A 23301-nucleotide genomic window follows, 5' to 3' on the forward strand; every position below is an offset into this window, starting at 1 on the left:
TGTGTCATGCACAAAGTAGATGCCCTAACCGACTTGCCACAACTTTAGTTTGTTAACAAGAAATTGTCGGAGTGGTTGAAAAACTAGTTTTAATTACTCCGACCTAACTGTATATAAACTTCAACTTATATCTCCTCCTAAATCTCAGTGGTATTGGAATATGCAGACAATTCCCCCTGGTAACAAAACAGGCAAAGGTTTCCATTTGAATTCAAACACATGCATCTCTTAACAATAATTGTCCATACTTTATTCCACAAAATTTGTTTCAGGTTGGTACATGAACAGACTGAATCATCATAAAAAGAGTTGGCACAGGCTCCAGATAAATTGTATCAACCTACTCCCTCATCTCGAACCCGCTACCCCATTTCTGCATTAAACGATACAAAACATCCATCAAAATGAAAACAATAGGCATTTTCCTCCTTTTTTTTGCGAGTATAAAGTCAAATGTGCAGTTGTTCGAGGTGACATAGCTTGCTAGGTTGAGTGCTGTCTCCTGAGTGAGACATCAGATGAGGTGAGGAAACTGTCCTTAGGGAGGAGTGTTAGGGAAGTGGAAGTGAGGATATGGCTTAAGAGTTTGACTAAAAGAGAAACAGGATAACAGCTTCCATAGCACCTTGAGCTAGAATACACTGAATACACTACAATATTTCTAGAGAATATTAATCGAGATCAAAATCGCATTTTGCTGTAAATTGATTATTTACATCTGTTAGAGACAGAGACTGCATTCGGTCCTCATCTCAGAGTTGAATGTTTCTGGCACCTTGTAGAATGGTGCGAAGAAGAATTCAGGCTGTTCTGGAGGCAAAGTGGGGTCCGACCCGGTACTAGATGAGTGTACCTAGTAAACTGTCCGGTGAGTGTATAAAAATCACTATCTCAAAAGAATTGTATTTAATACAATATAACCCTAATACGCACACTAACTCTCACACACAGATCATGTCACTCAATTCCCTAACAGGCCACATAATTCACAGCCAGGATCTAGCCGTTGATGCTACATCCACACTTGAATATAGCTACCATAAACTGCTCTTGTATGCATGTACTGTAGGCATGTGTTACCTCCCTACAGCAAAAAAAAACCAAATTTCCATGGTTCCCGAGCAGAGGCACTACTGTATCTGCTTACACACTGGGACACCTCGTCTCCATAGCACCATAGTAGAGTTAATCTAATGTCAGTCTCCCAACAGATGCTGCAGTATATGTACAGTCTTTTTGTGGGCCATGGTAGTGGGAAGGAAATCCCTTGAGAATCAGTGCTGTGGGGCTATTGAATTTGAAGGGAACAATAGCATGGAAGAAGAGAAAGAGGGCAAGAGAGAAGGCTCAGGAAGAGGATAGATCCATGTTTTGTGTCCAGATAAAGGGGACAGCGATGGGTGTCATTGCACCCATCCACCAAAAACAATTTGTGCCCCTTTTCATTTCAATTAGTCACGTCACAATTGGAAGATGAGAAAATGAGCCTCCGGGTACATATGGTTGTGCCTTGCTGTGAGCGATGAGAACGGCGTCTTCGCACGGCCACCTAGCGCTGCCACACGCGTCTGCGTTAAGATCACACGTTCCTCGAATCACATTTGCATTCCAGCATTCCACGTTAACCTTTCCGCCGGGATGCCTGTTAGATGTGTTCTCCTCCGCCGCATACGGCACATTTCGCTGCTCTCTTCACGGCCTCTTAAGGATATTACGATTTGTGTCACTTCAAATCTGCCTGCTCTGTCGACGAAGAAGCAGATATACGGCATGAGAGATGTTATGTATGCGGTTTTTCCTTTCACTAACTCACATTTCTTTCCTTTACGCTAAGAATTATAGATCATGCTGTGTGTTATGAATGACCCTACTTGCATTTTTCACCTCAAGGTGTTTTGGGTGCAATTGCTTTCAAGACTCGTCTTAGCTCGAGATTATCTGCCTCAACTTATTAATAAACACCATCCTTACTGGCAGCTCATCACTAACTACCAATCTATCTCTTCAGATCCCCTGTCTGTACTGCATTTTGATGCTTGTTCCAACAGGAATGTAAAGGAAGTCTCCAGGGACCAATAGGGTTCTCCAGGGGATGCAGGCTGACAACCACATACAAACATGCCCCAGAGAATTGAATAGTGTCCCAAATGTACAGTAGTCTTTGTTAAACCTGGTGCACAAGCGTCACAAATCATCAAAAAATGTAAAATGTATCATCAATGTATTCATTATTTGGCTATCAACATTTCTTTATATTGGTTGGAATCAATTTGCAATAAACATTATGAAACTGGGACAAATAAGTGGAACATACCAGGATTACAGTACAGTAGGTTTATACCAGCGGTTATGGGAAGTTAGATTTAACTTTGTATGACGAACCAGATGCAGGTAACTGTTCTCAACCATGACTCTGTGGCCAAGTGGGTGCAAAACACAGACAGTTACTCCATTCTGACCATACTGAGACCATACAATAAACCATGTGCTGTGTTCTAAAGATTGCCGTTCCTATGTAAATATTATGAAGACAGTATGTCAGGCCACCTCAAGTATTATTACCGTGGTACTTACTGTACACGTCAACATGCTAGTAACATCACAAAAAGCAAAGAGTACTTACTCACAGTGGTGTAAGTAGTGTTATAACATCTGAACTAATCATGAGGGGCTGCAGTGGCACGCAGGTCCCCCCTGTTTTAATGTACGACTTGCTGCAATTCTTCACATTTTGCCATGGGGCAGAGAGAAAATGTTGCCGTTTTAATGTACGTTTGCTACAAATCTACACATTTAGCCATGGGGCGGAGAGAAGATTTAGTAATTTTAGAACACATTTCATGCAATTCTACACATTTTGTAATAGGGTGGAGGGAAATGTTAGCTTATCTTAATATGATATCTGATTGAGAGTGACTAACAAAATCAATGGGGTAAATCCACCATTATTACTACAAGCTAGGCTAACTTACCAATACATCTTTTTTTTCCTGACATGGCTAATTGAGTGACCATCAGTAACTGCACAACCAAGTCGCGAAATTGCAAAATTAATATTATACTATTCTAACTCTCAACAGTAAATGGAGACACAGACTAACATATATTTTTTAATTGATCCGTGGGCCTACATAAGGGTGACCACCAGTAGCCCATCCGTGCATTAGGCCGCACACTAATAGTCCAAATGGTATAAAGCAGGGATCATTCAGCCATGGGGCGATTTTTTTCTTGAGCGGATGGTCAGGGGGCCGGAACATAATTATAAATAATTGGTCAACTGCAAATTGACCGCAAGAAGCCCAAACAGATATAACATTTGACTAAAACATACTCATTTCAAACCTTGCTTACATTTGTATATGATCACATATTTCTCTATATTATGTGTGGAAATACTTTGAAACAGATTTCCTAAATTAAAATCACTTGGAGCTGATTTGCTGGTGTTTTTACAGTCATGTCCATCAAATGTTTTTAAATTAATTGACTCTGACACAACACAACTCTGCTGACTCTGACAACTTACATGGATGTGACTCTGACCCAACATGGACACTGTGCTAGTGGTCAAAGAAGTACTAACTCCCTTCTCTTCATAAGAGGTAGAAAAACAAAAAATGACAAAACACACAGAATAAGTGATATTGTTCAGAATTCATTTCATTTTTGTGTTATAAAATCCACGCCGTAACTTAATGTATTATCATGTCACCAGAATTTTACCCGGCTTAACTGTTAAAGTGTTTTGTAGTATGTGGTGTTCGAGATGGCAAAACAACAAAACTAAATTGGAACTGTGTGTGTTGAACAGTTCTTAATGAGAAATAGTCTTTACAGCTGGCAGAAAGTTAAGCCAAATTGGCATAGACAGCAACGTATAGTACCTCTCAGTCATTGTAAGACAATCATAGAAGTGTAAATACCATATGTATTGATGTGGCCAAAGTTGAATAGAAAAGCAGTACAATGTTTCAAACCTCCTACTACACCATTTTGTATCCCTGGGTTTATGATTCATAAGTGACATCAGATGACAGTACATTGATAATGACCATATCGATAATATTACACTTTAGATACAACCAAAACTTGCGGAATTCTTTTAAACAAATGAACACAAAAATGATGCTTTTATTATTTTTGCATTTCAAGAAATCTATATGTTTGCTATAGCTTAACTTCATGTCTTTCATTTCATTAAAAAGCTTTCCAAACAACAACATAGTTCAGCTTCTCGTTCTGTTTAGCAAATGGAACCTCGTACCAAAAGGTCAGTTTGTGGTTTACAACACCAGTATTCCATTACTGTGGAGGGGGGAGGGTTGACAAATGACACACTGACTATTCCATCTGTTGCAAGAGGCCATCATCATCTTCTTTTGTAAAGTAGAGTAAAGATGACATAGTTGTCAAAAGTTCATGTGTTCTTTACTGGTGTTGTTACTCGGGCATGGTTTAGTAGTGCCTGTTGTACATTTCTTCCATCATATTCCAGCTGGGTAGACATTTACTACACCATTCATTTCAGGGTGTAACAGGGTCCTTAAAATAATAACGATCATAATGATAATAATAACAAACAATAATACAACATGTATAAATGACAATACAGCTTAACAATAGACATAGTTTCTCCAATGGTATGAAAGTAACATGTCTACAATAGCGATGTTGATCATCAAACATTGGGCCAAATATTATCATTCCAGGATCTTGTTCTGTGGTTTACTCGGAGGTATTTAATATGCTCTTTGAAATCTGACAGTGCAGTTACCAAATGGAGCACATCAACAGTGCAGCCATATGTTGGAGTTTTTGGTCTTCATTTATATTCGGGTAGCGTCTCAGTAGGGAAACAGTTGAACCCTGCTCACAAAAAGTGTCTGCCGGACCACATTAGTAAAATACTATATCATTATTCGACTTCACTCTTTTTCAGGAGAAGTACCATAATTACGGAAACTGGGTGTCAAACGTAAAGGAAAAACTCCCTCATAGTTCCTTGGTTGGGCAACCTATAAACGGACCTGTTGTTGACTATAGTTTTGCGTGTTGTTTTTCATATATTAATCCTGAACAAACTAACTGAAAGCCCAGTGTACATGTCTAATACAACAGATATAATCATATATTCTATCAGAATTGATCATATTATTACTAATGTTATCATTATTTCCCCAAAACATGTACCTTTGTTTCTAATGTTACACTCATTACGGGAGTAACCAGACGATCAGAAGAACCAACCATCCCCACTCACTCAAGGCAACGGCTCTGAAAATGTATGCAGCACTGCGAGGAGAGAGGGGTGCAGCGAAAGCAAATGTTGAGTGGTTAACAAATTACACAGAGCAGCATGTTGGTGCAAGATCACCTCCATATACACAAATACTACTTGCTGTGTGTAGTATTACAGTTACACATACATCTAATCTCAGCTGCAACAATCGGTCTTTCACTTGAATATGGGTCGGCGTGTTCAGTTTGCTCTCAATTGCAACAACCATTTTCCGATTTCATTCTTGGGGTTAAGGAGTGAAGCGGAAGCTTTTTTCAGGAGACAAACTGGATTCTGTGTCACTTTAAGCGTCCTTTTCATGCCAATGTAACTCTCTCATTAGAATGACTAAAAGCCTGTCATGAGATATTTAAGAACAGACATCATACTATGATTACCAAGATGACTAATGGGTGAATCGTATGCCATATAGTTTCAACCTATATTTAAAATTGTATCACTCTTCATAACTATTGTTTGTTTTCAAGTGGTTTCCATTGACCTCCATGACCTCGATATATGATTTATTTATTCATGTGAATGATACATGGCTAGACAATTGTACACATTATATCAAACTAAGCAAAAATAATCGAAGACAGTTTAAATGCGCAAAGCTTTAAATGGTATTAACACATGAAAGGTACACTGTAAAAAAAAGTGGCTTGTACAACTGTCACACAACCAAATACGATTATCATACATTTCTGTTACACTAAACCAAATATGGTGGTTGAACCCACCGACGGAATGCCATGGCAAAGACAGGCATTTAATCACCCTTTCTGACGGCATTACGTGGCATCAAAATGGTCACCATGAGAAAGGAGTTCATATCAAATTCCCCACTTATAGCAAATATCTTGCCACTGATCTGTTGTTGTACACTTTGTCAACATTTCCATTGCCCATACCATTCTTTGCAAGATTTTAGCTCACTGTTTAGTTATTTCACCTGCATTTGCTGATGGCACATGCTGGCACCTGAAGCTCTCCTTTGAATAACCAAGTAGCCTGCTGGAATATATGGAATATACTCTCAAAACAAACAAGAACAGAATTGTCCAGTTATCACAGACAAACGCTTGTCAAACAGAACACTGGGGTTTTCCAATGTTCATGGAAGCCAAATTCATAGAATCACAATGAGTGTTGCAATTGAGCCCTTATGGTTTTGGATGAGAAGCCAAACTCAAAACATATGTATTGTATCATCAACCGTCACAATCACCACCCCTGATCATTCACAAAACAAACTATTACAGCTCATACATCCTCCAAAATATCTCTGCATTGGAATCTGCAATGTTACATATTCAAATGAAAATATACTGATAGAATTTGTGACTTTTCACAGTAATTTGTACTGTACTGTACCATTTGTCCTTCCATTTATGCCTACCTACGGCCTCAAGGGAGACTAGTGAGTTTATACCAGAGTGTCTTTCACAAGTGTTTTCTGTAAAAGAGAAATGTCTAGTATTTGTTCCTGTTATGTCTCATAACGCAAACTTCAATGTGGTAAGTGCTGTGCATGTCTTGACTGATTGGCCAAAAAAGACTTGGAAGAAAGTACTGTGGCTCAATTCCCTATGTGAATACAACTCATAGAAACGGCAAGAAACATTTGCTTTGGCACAGATTTACATTGTAGCGATGTTCGATATTTAACTCCATTGCCGTGACCGTTACTACAAACACAAGTGGCCCATTGTGGTAATCCTTGGCTCAGTACACTTTAGCTGACCAGCCTATGCGTTTGTGTATTGCGGTGTCAGTCTATCCTCTCTCTTGGTGTAATGTCAACGCACAGTAATGTCTAATCATTCAGTGCGTAAACCAGCCATCAATCCCCTCTCTGTCGTTCCCTTGCACTCTCTCTCTCTCCTCACTCGTTGTTCTCAAATTTGAGTCTCTTGAACGTTTTCCTTTGAGTTTCCCTTGAAGAGAAGAGGTTCCATTTGTGGGTTCTGGTTCTGGCCCATGAAACCCTTGATCGATCCATGTAATCCCATGGGGGGCATGGGGAGGGACATTGGCAGAGGTGGGGAAACAGAAAGAGGGTTGGTGTTGGTGCCATTTCCAGACATGGTCTGGAAAGTGGTGGAGGAGATTGGAACCTGTGTACAGGAGATTGGGATATCCTGGCCCTGCTGGTTAAGTGTAGACAGATTGTTCTTGTTGCTTAGAGTACCGACTCCTGCCCCTGTCCCAATGCTCAGACCCATCACATTGTTGTTGAAATGATTGGCCTTGTAGTAATGGTTAAGATGCTCTGATCGCCCAATGTTGGGAAGGTTGACTATTTCCGGGTGATGCATCCTCAATGTTCCGTCTCCTCCGCACACAGATTGCATGGTCGATCCCCCTGAGATGCCGCTCCCGGCCCCGGCACCAATCTCATCTTCCACGTTGATGATCTCAATGGCGCGGGTGGGGCCATGGTGCTTATGCAGCTGGTGCTGCTTCCTCAGCTTGTAGAAGACCACAAGCATCACGGCTGCCATGAAGGTGATGGCCACAAAGCAGCCAATGATGATCTTGGTGGTCTTCATCACGTCGTCCAGGCCAGTAATGTTTGTGACATCCATTATCGACACTGTGACTGTATTTTCAGTGTTTCTGTTGGCACGCGGGGAGAAAGAGTTGAGAGAAGAGCGAGATGGAGATATGGTGAATCCAGCCCTGCCTTTACCCAGTACCCCTCCTGAAAAAGTGGGACCCAGGTAATCTGGTGGTACATAGGTTTCATTTATGTACTGCCTCCCAGCATCCTCACCATTGTTTGTTTCCACCGTTTCAACAGTGACGGTGGTGAAGAAGCTGTAGGGGTTGCTGGAGTCGGAGGAGGACACATTGAGCACTGCGGTCGCCGTGGTGTTGCCGGCGGAGTTGGTCACCATGCAGGTGTATTGGCCCGTGTCCTGCACAGTAACGTTGGTGAAATTCAGGGTTCCGTCATGAAGGACTGAGATCCTGACACGGTACGATCCATGGGTCATGAGGGTGCCATTTGGGGTGAGCCAGTTGACAGACGTCATGGAGGTGCCAGTGCGACACTTCAGCTCCGCGGCCATACCCTCTGTGACATTGAGGTCGGTGGGTGGTTCTACGATGACGGGAGCGTAGCATGTGAAGTGGCTCTGGTCCAGCTCACCGATGTAGCGGCCCTTCAGGACTGGGGGCGCGTGGCAACGGGCACAGCATGTGGTGTTACTGGGCACTGTCTCCTTGAGCCACCAACTGAGCCACAGGACATCGCAGTTGCACACCCAGGGGTTGTGGTTGAGGTGCACCCGCTCCAACTGGTGCAGCGGGGTGAAGAGGTCGTGGGGCAGTGAATGCAGGGAGTTGTGGGACAGGTTGAGCTCCTCCAGGTTCTTCAGGTCGTCGAAGGCATTGCGCTCAATGACCGTCACCTTGGAGTGCATGAGCCATAGCTTGCGCAGTGACACCAGGCCCTGGAAGGAGCCCGGCCTGACGATCCCCAGCTGGTTTCCTGACAGCTCCAGCTCCTCCAGTCTGACCAAGGGCGTGAGGTTGGGGATGTCCTTCAGGCCGCACATGCCCAGGTTCAGGAAGCGCAAGTTGACCAGGCCCTCAAAGGCGGCCTCGGAGATGTAGTCCAGCTTTCTGAGTTCGCCCAGGTCGAGCCGGCGCAGAGAGGGAACGCGGTGAAAGGCATACGCTGGCAGTGTCTCGATGGGGTTGTTCCGTAGCCAGAGCTCCCGCAGCTTGCTGAGGTACTCAAAGGCCTGCGATGGTACCAGCGTGAGGCGATTGTCAAAGAGCTCAAGGGTGTTGAGGTTTGGCAGGCCATTGAACGCGCCCACCTCAATCTGTCGGATGTGATTCTTGGAGAGCTGTAGTATTTCCAAATGCCGCAGGTGCTTGAATGTGTCTGACTTTATCACCTGTTGAGAGATATAAAAACATGCTGGTACATTGTAGCCATATGAAACCTCTCTGCCGTAAAGCATACTCTGTTCATATGCGTACACGTATGAATTGTGGGTAAATGTAATGAGAGAAAGGCATATTTACCTGAATCGTGTTCTCTTGTAAGTTGAGGTATCTTGTGTTCACAGATATACTGTCCGGTACGTCCTCTAAACTCTTCCTTGTACAGATGACGCGGCTTGCCTGATTGGAGCAGCTACAAGGGTTGGGACATGGGGGCACGGCCTCTGTCAGCTGAGGTCCATGGTGGTGAAGCCACAGCAAAAGCTGGACCAACCAGAGGAGGGGGGAGGGGGTGGAGGGGCTGGTCACCATGACAACATGCATGGCAAATTGGTCATGACCCACCCTTAGTTCTAATATGTTGATAAATCACCTCCGATACAAGACAATTAAGAGGTTCTCTTGATGTTCATTTCACCAATACATTCTATTCTTCGTTTTAAAAATCATGAAGAACTGTTAGATATTAAATGGTCTCTTGATTTATCATTTATATTTCCTCACTTGACTTTGTTAATGTCAGTTTAAATATAGAATTCCGTCTATTTTTCAGCATATTTTTTTTAGAGAATTAATAATTGTCCCATGACAATTATTACAATAAAAAAGGAGATGTTTGGTGAATAGGCTCTTGAAAGGGGTGTCTCTATGGAGGGTAGATGCTCCTCACTGTAGGAGGGAGAGAGAGAGAGAGAGAAAGAAGAAAGAAAGAAAGAAAGAAAGAAAGAAAGAAAGAAAGAAAGAAAGAAAGAAAGAAAGAAAGAAAGAAAGGGGGATCAGACAACTGAACAAGACATGAGTACTGACACATTAGCTCTGTAACTGTAGAAGCACTGTGAAACATTTAATCATGTGGAATGCAATTGCAAGATTGATGGTCAATAGATAAAATGCATGGAAAGCATGTTAAACTTTCAGGTTTACACTAGAGCATTGGTTCTCACAAATTAGGCTCTAGAGCCTACTAGTGAGTCACCTACTATTTCATTCATAGGTCGAGGTAAAAATGTTGGTCAAGGCTTGATACTTGTACAAAAGGTGGCTCACAAAATTCTAAAAAGCTCACTTGAAAGCTAAGGTGTGTCACAACTCAAAGCACCACAGGCCTAGAGCAAAATAAATATTGGTCATGAAATAAATGTAGCGTGTGATTCATTACTCAATGATGGGAGCAAAACAAACACCTTTGGTATTTATGAGCATAATCATACACACGGTAATGTCACACAGTAATGTATGTGGAGAAAAGGTATTTGCAGGGATAAATAGACTTGATCACATACCAACATCACTTTAAAAGACAATAACAAGCAAGTGCTGTACTGTCAGTTTGAAATTATATTTAATGAAGTATAACCGATTTTAAAAAAATCAATGTTACACAACTACTGCTACATGAGGGAGACAGCTAAAAGTTTCCCCACATCCAATGAATGGTGACCTAGCCCTATTGTTCTGAAAGACAGATATTCATTGAATCACAATCGGTTGTACTGATTACTAAGAACTGGGTGGTATGCTTTGTGATACTGAGGGGCAGGGGCGCAACTTTGGTTTTAGAAGTGGGGGGGGGGGGCATAATATACTGTTCCTTCGGAAAGTTTTCAGACCCCTTGACTTATTCCACATTGTGTTACGTTACAGGCTAATTCTAAAATGGATTAAATGAAAACATTTCCTCAGCAATCTACACACACTACCCCATAATGAAAACAGGTTTTTAGAAATTTTTGCAAATGTATTACGAATATAAAACTGTAATACCTTATTTAAATAAGTATTCAGACCCTTTGCTATGAGATAAATTCAACTGATTGGACATGATTTGCCAAAAAAAATCTGCACCTCTCTTGACTGGTCTGCATCTGCATCTCTCCTGATCCTCCAATGGGCCTATAGGGTTGGACTGGGGTGCAAGAACCTGAATTAAACTTGAGGGACCCCTAGTACTGCTCCTACACTCCCCTCATATGTATTTAGGAATTTTTTATTTGGCTCTATACTCCAGCATTTTGGATTTAAGATCAAATGTTTAATATGATGCAACAGTAAGGAATGTCACCCTTTATTTGAGGGTATTTTCATGCATATTATCCGTTTAACCATTTAGAAAGGAAAGCACTTCATGTAACTAGTCTAGTATTTGGTCCCATATCCCTTGCACACAATGTGACTACATCAAGCTTGGGACTCTAAAAACTGGTCGGGAAGCGTTTGAAATTTGATTTGGTTGCGTTTGGCCCGATAGTAACGGAACGGTGAATGATGACTGGAGTCGTGTTATTTCTAAGTGAGGAGATGAGATGTTTCTGAACACTTCTAGATTGATCCTGATAATGTCACGATTAAGAAAAATCATGAATGAATCGTGAATAATGATGAGTGAGATGCTGTTCAGAGGCTACAACATAATATGCTTATCTCTCAGCATTACCAATAACAGGGAGGTTAACCTTTTTTTTGGGGGGGGGGGGGGGGGTATGATCCTTGTGCCCCCTTCATGATTATCCATAATAATAGCAGCATCCACATGAATGTGGAAGTGTTCAGAAACATCTTATTTTCTTACTTACAATAAAAGTGACTCCAAAATGGCACAAGACATTATTTACCATTCAGTTCCTATTAGGCAAAACACAATTCAAAACAGAGATTAACAGCAAACGCATCCAACAAGTTTGTAGAGTCCCAAGCTTCATGTAGTCATTGCGTGCAAGGAATATGGGACCAAATACTAAACAGTCGACTACTTTAATACACTATAAGTGAACGTCCAAATACTTATAACTTCTTCAAATGGGGGGACTAGATACATAAATCGCTTTCATTTCGAAACAGCAAAACAGATCTGTATGAAAATACTCTAAAAATATAAAGGTGACATTCGGTACCGTCGGCTAATATGAAACATTCTCTCTCAAATCTAAAATGTTGGAGTATAGAGCCAAATTAAAGATTTACCCTCACTATACAAATACATATGGATGGGAGTGTATATCATTTCAATAGCCCATCACACAGTGAACAGGCTATTATGTTAAGCAACTCAGCCCTGCACCTCTAGTGTGATACCATCAGGCTCCTCAGGATGTACACACACTGCATTTGTCTTATGTAGACACAAACAAGTAATTTATAGGTTATTGATGTGTACCATTTAACTATATGATTTCTACCTGGTCATTTCTGCCACGTAGAATACAGTGCTTCCACAATTTGTATTTAACCTTTATTTTTTTAACGTAGGAAAGTCAGTTAAGAACAAATTCTTATTTATAATGACGGCCTTCCCCGGCCAAAACCTAACCCGGACGACGCTGGGCCAATTGTGCGCCAGAATCTGGATAGTAAAATTGCTAACATGGTCATTTTAGCATGTATACAAACATGGGAACCACCTTCCATCCTCCTCCACACAAACTACCCTGTACTTTCCCTTTAAGACCGACAAAGATGGAGACCTTCAATAAAATACTGTATTTAGGTCAAGGCCCTGCTGTTCAAACAAAAGCTACTTTAGCTCAACTTATTGATATATCCATTCGTATCATACTTCTCTGGTGAATAGTCAGATTTTAACCCAGGTTTATAGTTAACCCCAAAACATCATCTCTCCTATGCAGTGCCATGGATGCATGTGGTCCGAGAAACATGGTTGCTACGGCAACCGGCTCACACACCATCTTGTGTTTTACTGCCCCGTGCACTATCCTATTCCACTCTAGCACTGTGCAGTTAGCAGTTTGCTAGCAGATGTACTTCAGTCGTTTTCAACCAATCAGTGTCTCGCTTTTTGCTCAATTAACACCTAAGCCACAAGCTTTTAGGGTTCCGTAGGCTATTACATGGTCGAGTGACTGCATGTCAACAGCCAACACACTTGCTCAGTAGTCATAGTATGTTTCATTCTCTGACAAAGGGGTCATTAAGAAAGTGCTTTACAAGTGTTCAAAGAATTCACCCAAACCAATCTGAAATACTGGGCTGGTGGATTACAGCTCAGTAATAGTAATAATTATTGAGTAGCATCAGTGAGTCCAATATATCTTTAGACCAAACGTAACATATATACAGAGAAAGAAAGAAACCATCAATTGCACATACACCAACATGTCACAGTATCTGGTTCAGTGATGATCCCTCAAAACGTATACATTGCACACGAATGCCGACCCTTGCCTTTCACAATAACAGTGTAGGGAAACAAACTCTTCATGAATCCTAATCTGCATACAGTATAGGCAGCAGATTAGGTGAACATCAATCGCTTTTCAAGTATTTATTGTCTTAAAGCAGCCATTAAGAATATGCTAATTATAGGTCTACAGAAATGTTCTTTACCCACCCTCACACCAGCCAGTGGCGATCTGTCATTCAGGGCAGGTGGGAGAGTGTGCAAAGCTGTCATCAAGGCAAAGGGTGGCTGCTATGAAGAATCTAAAATCTAAAATCTATTTTGATTTGTATAACACTTTTTTGGTTACTATGTAATTCCATTTGAGTTATTTCATAGTTATGACGTCTTCACTATTATACTACAATGTAGAAAATTGTAAAAATAAAGAAAAACTCTTGAATGAGTAGGTGTGTCCAAACGTCTGACTGGTACTGTATTTCAATGAGTTAATAAAGCTGCATACAAACATTGTCTCTTTTGTTGTTTTCTTGGTTAACGCAGCTCCAAAATACAGGTGTTTCAGCCTAGCTCAGTGCTTTCTATGGTGGTGGGGCAAGCCAGCAGAAAATACGGAGTGTTGCTTCGTGATTGGCTCAGTATTCCGTCACTCATAGGGACAATACGTCACCGCCAAGTTTAAGGGTAGACCTTGAAAATTCTAGCCCCTTGAGTGCTGCCATAGAGTTACATTAGAATTGCCCATCCAAGAAGGCTCAAGGTCATTGGCCACAGATAAAATGACGTCAAATCACGTTATATCTACAGTAGCTTTGAACTGATCATGGCAACATTATACTTTCAAAATCTTAGCTAGCAGTCACCATCATGAATCAAGTAAACAATCTACTGGCAAATCCTTTTTAATCCTTGTCATATGAAGAGAAACAATAAAGAGAAATTATAGATACAACGTATCGGTGCTCATTGGCCATTGGACATAAACATTACTCAACAAGTTGGAAATCGCAAATTCAACAATGAGTGGTTTAGAAGGAATCAGTGGCTAACTGCAATCATTAGCCCGCTATTCAGTGGAGTGGCTGTGTGGTCCCAAGTCTAAGATTAAGGGTCTCTTTTCCTAGTTGAAAATAATAAACATTCAACATTGACCATGCTGTCAATGAAGCATGATTTGTGCTGCACTCAAAACAACTGTTAAGTCGGAAGTGCAAAATCTGACTTTAGTGAGTTCAAGACAATTGGGAAGTTGAGAAAAATGAGCTACGACTGGGAAAATACGTTTTGAACTTTCGTTGAACTCAGAATTGTAAATCGGAAACTTGGGACTCTTTCTAGAGCTACGACCTGAAGAGCACTGACGTTATCATGATTCAACCTTTTTTTGTCTTGAAAGCCCCATAAATCCAGAGAATGCCAGACTTTGATGACAAAGTTTTATGACAAAATTTACCCACGAAGGACCGCCACATATCCTTCCTGTTCAAGTGAGCACAGCACAACAAGGTGAGTCCAAAAATGTTATGTATGCTGCTTCATAAATGATGTAATATGCCAGGGAAATATGTATACTGTAGCTAAGAAAGTAATAGTAAGTGTATGTTGTGTAGTAAGCTGTTAGTAGCCCATGTGCCTCACCCTAATAATTTGGTCTATTTTCAGCCTCTTAATTTCGCCTACAGTTCTGACTTGGTGGTGCACATGTAGCCCATAACCTGTTTTTGAGAAATGCAATCATCAAATATTGCAAGAGCTTTCATTGTCCAGCTTCCCTGGACACTGTGCTATCTAACCTCCAAACGAGCTTCAATGCCATACAACACTTCTTCCGTGGCCTCCAACTGCTCTTAAACGCTAGTAAAACCAAATGCATGCTTTTCAACCGTTCGCTGCCTGCACCCGCACGCCCGACTAGCATCACCACCCTGGACGGTTCCGACCTAGAATATGTGGACATCTATAAGTACCTAGGTGTCTGGCTAGACTGCAAACTCTCCTTCCAGACTCATATCAAACATCTCCAATCCAAAATCAAATCTAGATTCGGTTTTCTATTCCGGAACAAAGCCTCCTTCACTCACGCCGCCAAACTTACCCTAGTAAAACTGACTATCCTACCGATCCTCGACTTCGGCGAGGTCATCTACAAAATAGCTTCCAATACTCTACTCAGCAAACTGGATGCAGTTTATCACAGTGCCATCCGTTTTGTTACTAAAGCACCTTATACGACCCACCACTGCGACCTGTATGCCCTAGTCGGCTGGCCCTCGCTACATGTTCGTCGTCAGACCCACTGGCTCCAGGTCATCTACAAGGCTATGCTAGGTAAAGTGCCGCCTTATCTCAGTTCACTGGTCACGATGGCTACACCCACCCGTAGCACGCGCTCCAGCAGGTGTATCTCACTGATCATCCCTAAAGCCAAAACCTCATTTGGACGCCTTTCCTTCCAGTTCTCTGCTGCCTGCGACTGGAACGAATTGCAAAAATCTCTGAAGTTGGAGACTTTTATCTCCCTCAACAACTTTAAAAATCTGCTATCCGAGCAGCTAACCGATCGCTGCAGCTGTACATAGTCCATCTGTAAACTACCCACCCAATTTACCTACCTCACCCCCATACTGCTTTTATTTATTTACTTTTCTGCTCTTTTGCACACCAGTATCTCTTCTTGCACATGATCATCTGATGATTTATCACTCCAGTGTTAATCTGCTAAATTGTAATTATTCGATTTATTGCCTACCTCATGCCTTTTGCACACATTGTATATAGATTCTCTTTTTTCTACCATGTTATTGACTTGTTTATTGTTTACTCCATGTGTAACTCTGTGTTGTTGTCTGGTCACACTGCTATGCTTTATCTTGGCCAGGTCGCAGTTGCAAATGAGAACTTGTTCTCAACTAGCCTACCTGGTTAAATAAAGGTGAAATAAATAAAAATTGTCTGCTTATATACCTGCTTTATTTATCCTACAGTTCTGACTTGGTGTACAGGGAGAACACTGTAAGAACAGCCCATGTTCTGAATTCTTTCACCGTACATTTCAAAAGCTCTAATCAAATAGTTATATTGACTATGTCCGTCTTAGCTCGCTCATGAATGTCTTAATTGAAATTCCGGATTGCCTCTTATCTGCTTGTTGTCCCCTTATGCCATAGTTTGTACATCTCAATTGTCAGTAGATACCACATTTGTTTAAGAAAGTCAGCCATGTCAGCTATGTTTTTTTAAAGGCAGTAAATGAGGCTGAATGAACTGTTTCGCTGCCAGACAAGGCTCCGCTGATAGCCAGGTGTAGCAGTGGTATAGTGTAATTCATGTATTGTTAATGTATTGTTTAGTGTTGTGTAGTGGCTTAGGTGGCATGTATCCCACATGTTTTTCCCCCCTACCAAGATTTACATGCGAAAATCGCCACTGGAACCAGCACACACACACACACACACACACACACACACACACACACACACACACACACACACACACACACACACACACACACACACACACACACACACACACACACACACACACACACACACACACACACACACACACACACACACATACACACACACACCAAAGTGCAGTTTCAATCCATGATCCTCCGCTATAATTGCAACATTGAGACAAAATATTATTGTGTCAATGTGCATAACATAGCCTCCAGGTCTTTGAAACAGACAGTAGTATTGGAGAAGGGGAATATATTCAATGTGTGTGGTGTCCGTTCGCGATCTATGTGGGGCCTACACTACAGGATGATGCCTCTGAGACGATGGGCTTGTCCATAATTGTGAAAATGTCCCATTTTATCGTGCCGATCTTGTTCAGGAAATTTCCATTTTCATTATATAAGAACTGTATGTTGGGCTTTACAAGACGACAGAGAGACACACCATTGTAAAACAAGTTAATTAGCCAGACCCATGGCTTGATAGGGGAAAAGATTGCTCTTCACTAAGTGCTCGATTCAATCCGTATTGCGGAAGAGCCATGGTATAGAGCGATTTAAATGTAAAGGTATTTTCCGATTGAGCCGATATATGCAGTGGTTACCGTGAATGCAGTCTCTGTGACAAAGGGGGAACATTTTGCCTTAAATGTTTACTGCGCTATCAGCGATATGGACTGAATCGAGCCCTAAGACTCATTCCAAGGCCATGAAAACATCTAACAGCACACCCATTGTTGTCCATAGATGTATTCCTTTTTTTGAGGACACTTTCATACACTCTGTGCACTGTCGATGGTACAATGGTGCAATTCTATAGTGCATATTCTCTTTTTAGGGTCAATTGGTTACATATCAGTGGAGGCTCCTCAGAGGAGGAAGGGGATGAACATCCTCCTCAGTGAATTTCATACAAATACACATTTTAAGCATTTTAAAAGTTATCCTTTTTAGATAAAACTATACAAATACAATCATGTCACCAAATAATTGATTAAAACACACGATTTTGCAAGGAAGGTCTACAGTAGCCTCAACAGCACTCTGTAGGGTAGCACCATGGTGTAGCCGGAGGACAGCTAGCTTCAGTTCTCCTCTAGTTCTCCTCTGGGTACATTGACTTCAATACACAAACTAGGAGGCTCATGGTTCTCAACCCCTTCCATAGACTTACACAGTAATTATGACAACTTCCGGAGGATGTCCTCCAACCTTTCAGAGCTCTTGCAGTATGAACTGACATGTTGTCCACCCAATCAAATGATAGCTAGCACTGCAGTGCATAACATGTGGTGAGTAGTTGACTCAAAGAGAGAGAAAGACAGTAGTTGAACAGTTTTGAACAAATTAATATCTTCCAAAATTAAGGAGAAGGAGTGTCATTTCCACTTTCAGTTCCACTTACTTAGCTAGCAAATGCAGCTATCTAGTTTAGCCTACTGAAACACCCTACTCAAACAGAGGGATGCTATGTTAGCTAGCTAACTATGACTCTCCAACACAACACATGGAACTCTTCCAAGTTAAGGTATACTTTTGGTTTAACTAATTTATTGCCACCGGGGCCCGCCAGTGTAACTGCTTACTGACTGTACACTGTAACATTACTGCTTGATTGTAGCGGGTTTACTAACGCGTTAGTTCCATCTATGCTGACTATGACGTTACTAGAGTTAATATGGTGACAACGACGTAGGCTGTATGTAGCGTTTTGGCTTGGAAGGGTTTTTCACCGGGTCACATGCAGCTGATGTGTTGTGCATTGAACTCCACATGGGGGCGTGGAGGAGTTCGCATAGACGCGAGAAGGAATACAACGTGACTGCAATGAAAGTGAACTGTGTTTACGCGTGATCAGGGGTGTATTCATTCCGCCGATTCTGTTGAAAAACATTATCTACATGGTGGCACCCATGTACTACTACACACAATCAGTCGTGGGAGAAGAAAGCATTCAACCGTGAAGAAACAAATGATCCGCAACCTGCTGACCAAATGTTATACAAACACATGATTATTGTGTCATCACTGTACTCTACCAATGCTTTATTCTTTGGATCTGATTATTGTGGGGCGACACTTTACTTAAATAGCCTTTGGTTATAATTTACTTCAAAAGCCTGCAACTATAATGCGCATTATAATGCATTGTATAATGTATAATGTAGACTATTATAATAGCCTTATATTAATCATGACTAAATAACCAATAGCCATTTTGAGTCAGTTGAAATGTTGATACATCATAGAGACATAGACCTAATATAGCCTGTTATACAGCTTATTCTGAGACATTATAAAGGTTAATAGCCTATGTGCGTATAACAAGTTCTAAAGCATTACACAAGCAGTCTTTAAGTGTTGGCATTTGTGGCTTTGAATATTCTTAAGCTGAAGGCTACCTGAGCATTAAGAGAGATCCTGTATACCAGGCTCAATTAGGCCTAATATTTACAGCTGGTCTGAGATTAACACAAAGCCACACAGGTGCAGCAGGCTAACATCATCTACTGTAACTATGACAACACTAAATGGATTCGGAGTTGTTGAAGGTGGGAATCCAGGTTAGGATGAGGCTATAAAAACAATAGTTGAAATCAGTGTTTTATAGGGGAAATTATGTTAAGGTTAAAATGGTGGCTTATACTTCATTTGCAGGGGATTTGTTTAAATCTTAATTTGGTCATTTTACAGCATAAAATGGAGAGTCTAAATCATTGGAATAAAAAGTCGAATTAGATCATTCCCATATCATTCAAAAATGAAAAATAGTTGTAATCTATCCGCAGTGTATGACCAAAGCACAATAAACCCTTGTGACTATAAATTATCATATAATTCTAATAATGCAGCTGGCCTCGCGCTACGGCGCACCTATGGAACGCAATTGAAATGAGAATAGGCCTAATTCTGCATTACAAAATGGCTTGCATCGACTCTCTTTGACTAAACTAAACAAATGCAACAAAAAATAATGTTATTTAACATTAGGCAGGTATGTTACAAAATAAGCCGATGTATGATTCCAGCACCTTTTCGATTTGAATAAATGATCTTAAGAATGTCTTACAACACATTAGCTTTGATTTCCAACATTTTTAAATTGTAACCCAATGGTTCCCCCGATATTCATTTATACTAAGCCATTTGAGCAAATAAAACGGTAATGTCTCCACCTGATATACGCAGAATCATACCAAAATAACAAATAGGTTGACTACGACGGCCATTTCACCTACGTCCAATAGACCCATACCTTTCTGTTTCAATTTCTGGGGTGTGAGGTCGACGTTCTCTCTCCTTTCGTTCCCTCTCTTCTCGTCAGTTCCCCAACCCCTTAATTATCCCTCTTTTTCTCTTCTCTAAATTGATTAGCTCTCTTCCACGGATGTTAGCTCGGCTCTCTTGTCTTCCGCAGCACCAACGCAACGAAGGGACTTCATACATCGGATAGCACGTTCAACATAAGCAGAACCCACAAACTACACGAACAGGGTGAAGAAACGTACACATAAACATAGTTAAATCGCTATTCAGTTCAAATAAGAACGAAATCCGTAATGGATGCATCCGAGCATCTTCTCATCCTTGGAGACGCGCGCAGGCAGCAAACGAGACGGCGCCCGTTTGGCATAGTATTTTCGCACTCCAGCATAAGCGACAGTTTACGCACATTCCGTAGGTCTGCAGCTGAATGCCACGAAGTCAGCGTAGACCTCAACATGGACCACAGAAGACCAACGAACCATTGATTAATAAGGAAGGGCCATGATCAAGAAACTCGTCATTGTAAATAACAATTTGTTCTTAACTGACTTGCTTAGTTAAATGAAGGTTAATATATATATATATATTTGTTATGTATTCCAAGACAAATGGCGGTGATGCACTAATGTCATTATGGTCTGCAATCGTTGTGCGGCCCCTACTGTATGTTGCCGGGTGAGTGGGCTATACTCAGGTCCAGTGGATTCGAGGGAGCCTAGATACATCTACGGCCAGAGTGTAAAGTGTTTGATGTGACTAAGCACTCTATTCATCGAGTCATTCGGTACATTTCAGGAAAAGTTGCACCGGATTTCTCTGCAGTGTGGGGGTCTTGAGATCAGGATATCGCTGGTTCACAGTCGCATCTCACAGTTAGTGAGCATATTGCCACTGGGCCTTTTGGCATAGAATGCTATTTCACGAACCCCCTGGACATTTTCAGTTGTACTATTGGTGCTGAAACCTTACATATCAGACCAATCAACATTGGTTTAATGGACTATGAACATTTCCTAGACATACAAAACATTGTCTTTTCAACTAGGGTTTTAAAGTTTGGTACTTTATCTAAGGTTGTGGCATCATGGCATACGGCTTATTATGATAGAGGGGCAACGGACCAATAAAAAAACATGGACCATCTGAAAAGATATGACAGCCAATGGTTTTGTGGGGACATAGCAACCTTGGACAGCAATTATGTGTATTGGGATGCCATGTGTGGCATGTGGTCCCATTAGTCTGTTTTTTGTCGTTTCTTTCTCATGCATTGGCTCCTAATCTAAAAGTAATGGAGTTTAGAATAAATAGTGACACTGCTCCACCTGGTGTATACTATGCTCCTTGACTGTTGTTATGGCCCTTCACATCACTCAACTTTAGAAACCTGTTGTACAATGCACTGGATCCTGTCACTCTGTTTCCACGCATACCATTAAGATGTGTGTTGAATTATAAAACACAAGACTATAGCTTTTCTCAGCAATAAACTGCATATGGAATTTGCTCTCAATCAACGTTCAAGCTGCACCCACATCAACCCATTTTAAGTTCAAAAGCCGTAGCTTATACAACCACACACGCACTTCTCCTCACCTCCATCCCCCATCTATCTCCACAGTACAGGCTGTGGAGGTGAGTATTCACCTGAAGAACCCCTCAGATATGTACCTCTCTCTCTCTCTCTCTCTCTCTCTCTCTCTCTCTCTCTCTCTCTCTCTCTCTCTCTCTCTCTCTCTCTCTCTCTCTCTCTCTCTCTCTCTCTCTCTCTCTCTCTCTCTCTCTCTCTCTCTCACCCTCATTCGTTCACCCTCTCCCTCATTCGTTCACCCTCTCTCTCACTTTGACTCCTCCCCTTCCTCTCCCTGAATGCCGTAGTGAGCATAGTTCACAATTGATAGCTTTCGCTAAGAGCCGCAAAGCAATGCGGTCTCTGTGCCTTTTGCCTCTCTCTTCCTCTCTCCCTCCCCCCCATCTCTCTCTCTCTCTCTCTCTCTCTCTCTCTCTCTCTCTCTCTCCCCCTCTACCTCTCTCTCTATTAAATTTCCAGTCACACAGTGGTGCAGAGGATATTTCTTCATTCTTTCTCCCTCTTCCCGTGCTCCCTTGCATTCCCCCAAGCTCCCTTGCATTCCCCCGTGCTTCTTTTGAAATCTTAGTCCTCTCCCTTCTCGCTCTCCTCTTCCTCCGTACATCTTTATCCCCTTACAACCCTAGCGCCATTTAAAATGATTCCACACACACCACCAAAGCCCACCCCATCCCACTCCCTGCCTTCCCTCTTGCCCCCCTCTCGCTACACTCTATCCTCACTGTGTCATTGCATGTGTGGCAGTATGTGTGTGTGTGTGTGTGTGTGTGTATGTGTGTTTGCGCATTTGCACGTGTGTGAGTGTGTGTGCGCGTCGAATGAACAAACACTCATCGCTGTATTGCTTGTGTCATCAGTACAGAGAGGCTCTCTGACAGAAATACAGTTGAGGAGACTAATCCTGCAATTGAGAGAGGGGTGTGTATGGGCGCCATCTCCAATACAGCCAAACACATGAACTCTTAATGGTGTGTTAGGATCCACATGGTAGAGAGAGAGAGAAAGATAGAGGGAGAGGGGGATGGAGATTTGGCAGTGACATGCCATTGCGAGACACATGTAGCATGCTGATAGCTCTGGAAAGGTGCAGCTAGGACTGTGGAGACACACAGGAAGGTGCTGCTACATAATCATAATGTCCATGACACTTTGGATCAAGGATGTTGGATAGCTGTCCATGCCCTGTCTTTTCAGATATAGCCATTTGAGATTCTACTAAACAAAATAACAGTCTGCTTGATAAGCATCTGATGTGAGCTTGCTAATGAAATGACATTTTGGCCCTTTAGACTTTTGGATCTGTTCTATTTATAGAACTGTGACTGAAAAGACAGAACACTGTTCAATGTCATCTGTAATAGAGAACGAGAGAGATACTGAGATAATTTAGTGCTATTCATGGTGACAACACTGTGTGCTGTGTGAGGGAGGGAGAGAGAGAGAGAGCAAGAGGAGAGATCCTAGTGTCACAGTATCTTAGCAACTGCCTCCATCTCCTTGGAGACAAGACCTGACATCATTTCCCGTTTGTGAAAAGTCACTTTGGTTTGTACACTATGTGTTTGTGTGTGCGCGCGCGTGTGTGTGTGTGTGTGTGTGCG

General features: G+C 41.7%; 1 protein-coding gene across 1 annotated transcript; it reads right to left on the reverse strand.

Moving 5' to 3' along the window:
- Positions 1-228: 228 nt before the first annotated feature.
- On the reverse strand, positions 229-20534 carry LOC129860382 (leucine-rich repeat-containing protein 4B-like). Its single transcript, XM_055930751.1, has 3 exons — positions 20099-20534; positions 9326-9913; positions 229-9195 (listed from the first exon to the last, which is right to left on the reverse strand). The coding sequence occupies exons 2-3, from the start codon at positions 9566-9568 to the stop codon at positions 7183-7185; spliced, it is 2256 nt and encodes a 751-aa protein (XP_055786726.1). The 5' UTR covers positions 9569-9913; positions 20099-20534; the 3' UTR covers positions 229-7182.
- Between the last annotated feature and the right edge of the window lie 2767 nt (positions 20535-23301).

The sequence above is a fragment of the Salvelinus fontinalis genome, chromosome 8 (genome assembly GCF_029448725.1).
Source record: "Salvelinus fontinalis isolate EN_2023a chromosome 8, ASM2944872v1, whole genome shotgun sequence".
NCBI lineage: Eukaryota > Metazoa > Chordata > Actinopteri > Salmoniformes > Salmonidae > Salvelinus > Salvelinus fontinalis.

What these genes read in the sequence shown, in the direction of transcription:
- LOC129860382 (XM_055930751.1), bottom strand. Translation starts at nt 9,568, where the DNA reads ATGCATGTTGTCATGGTGACCAGCCCCTCCACCCCCTCCCCCCTCCTC. An exon ending in TACAAGAGAACACGATTCAG is followed by an intron (nt 9,196 to 9,325) that starts GTAAATATGCCT and finishes ATCTCTCAACAG; the next exon opens with GTGATAAAGTCAGACACATT.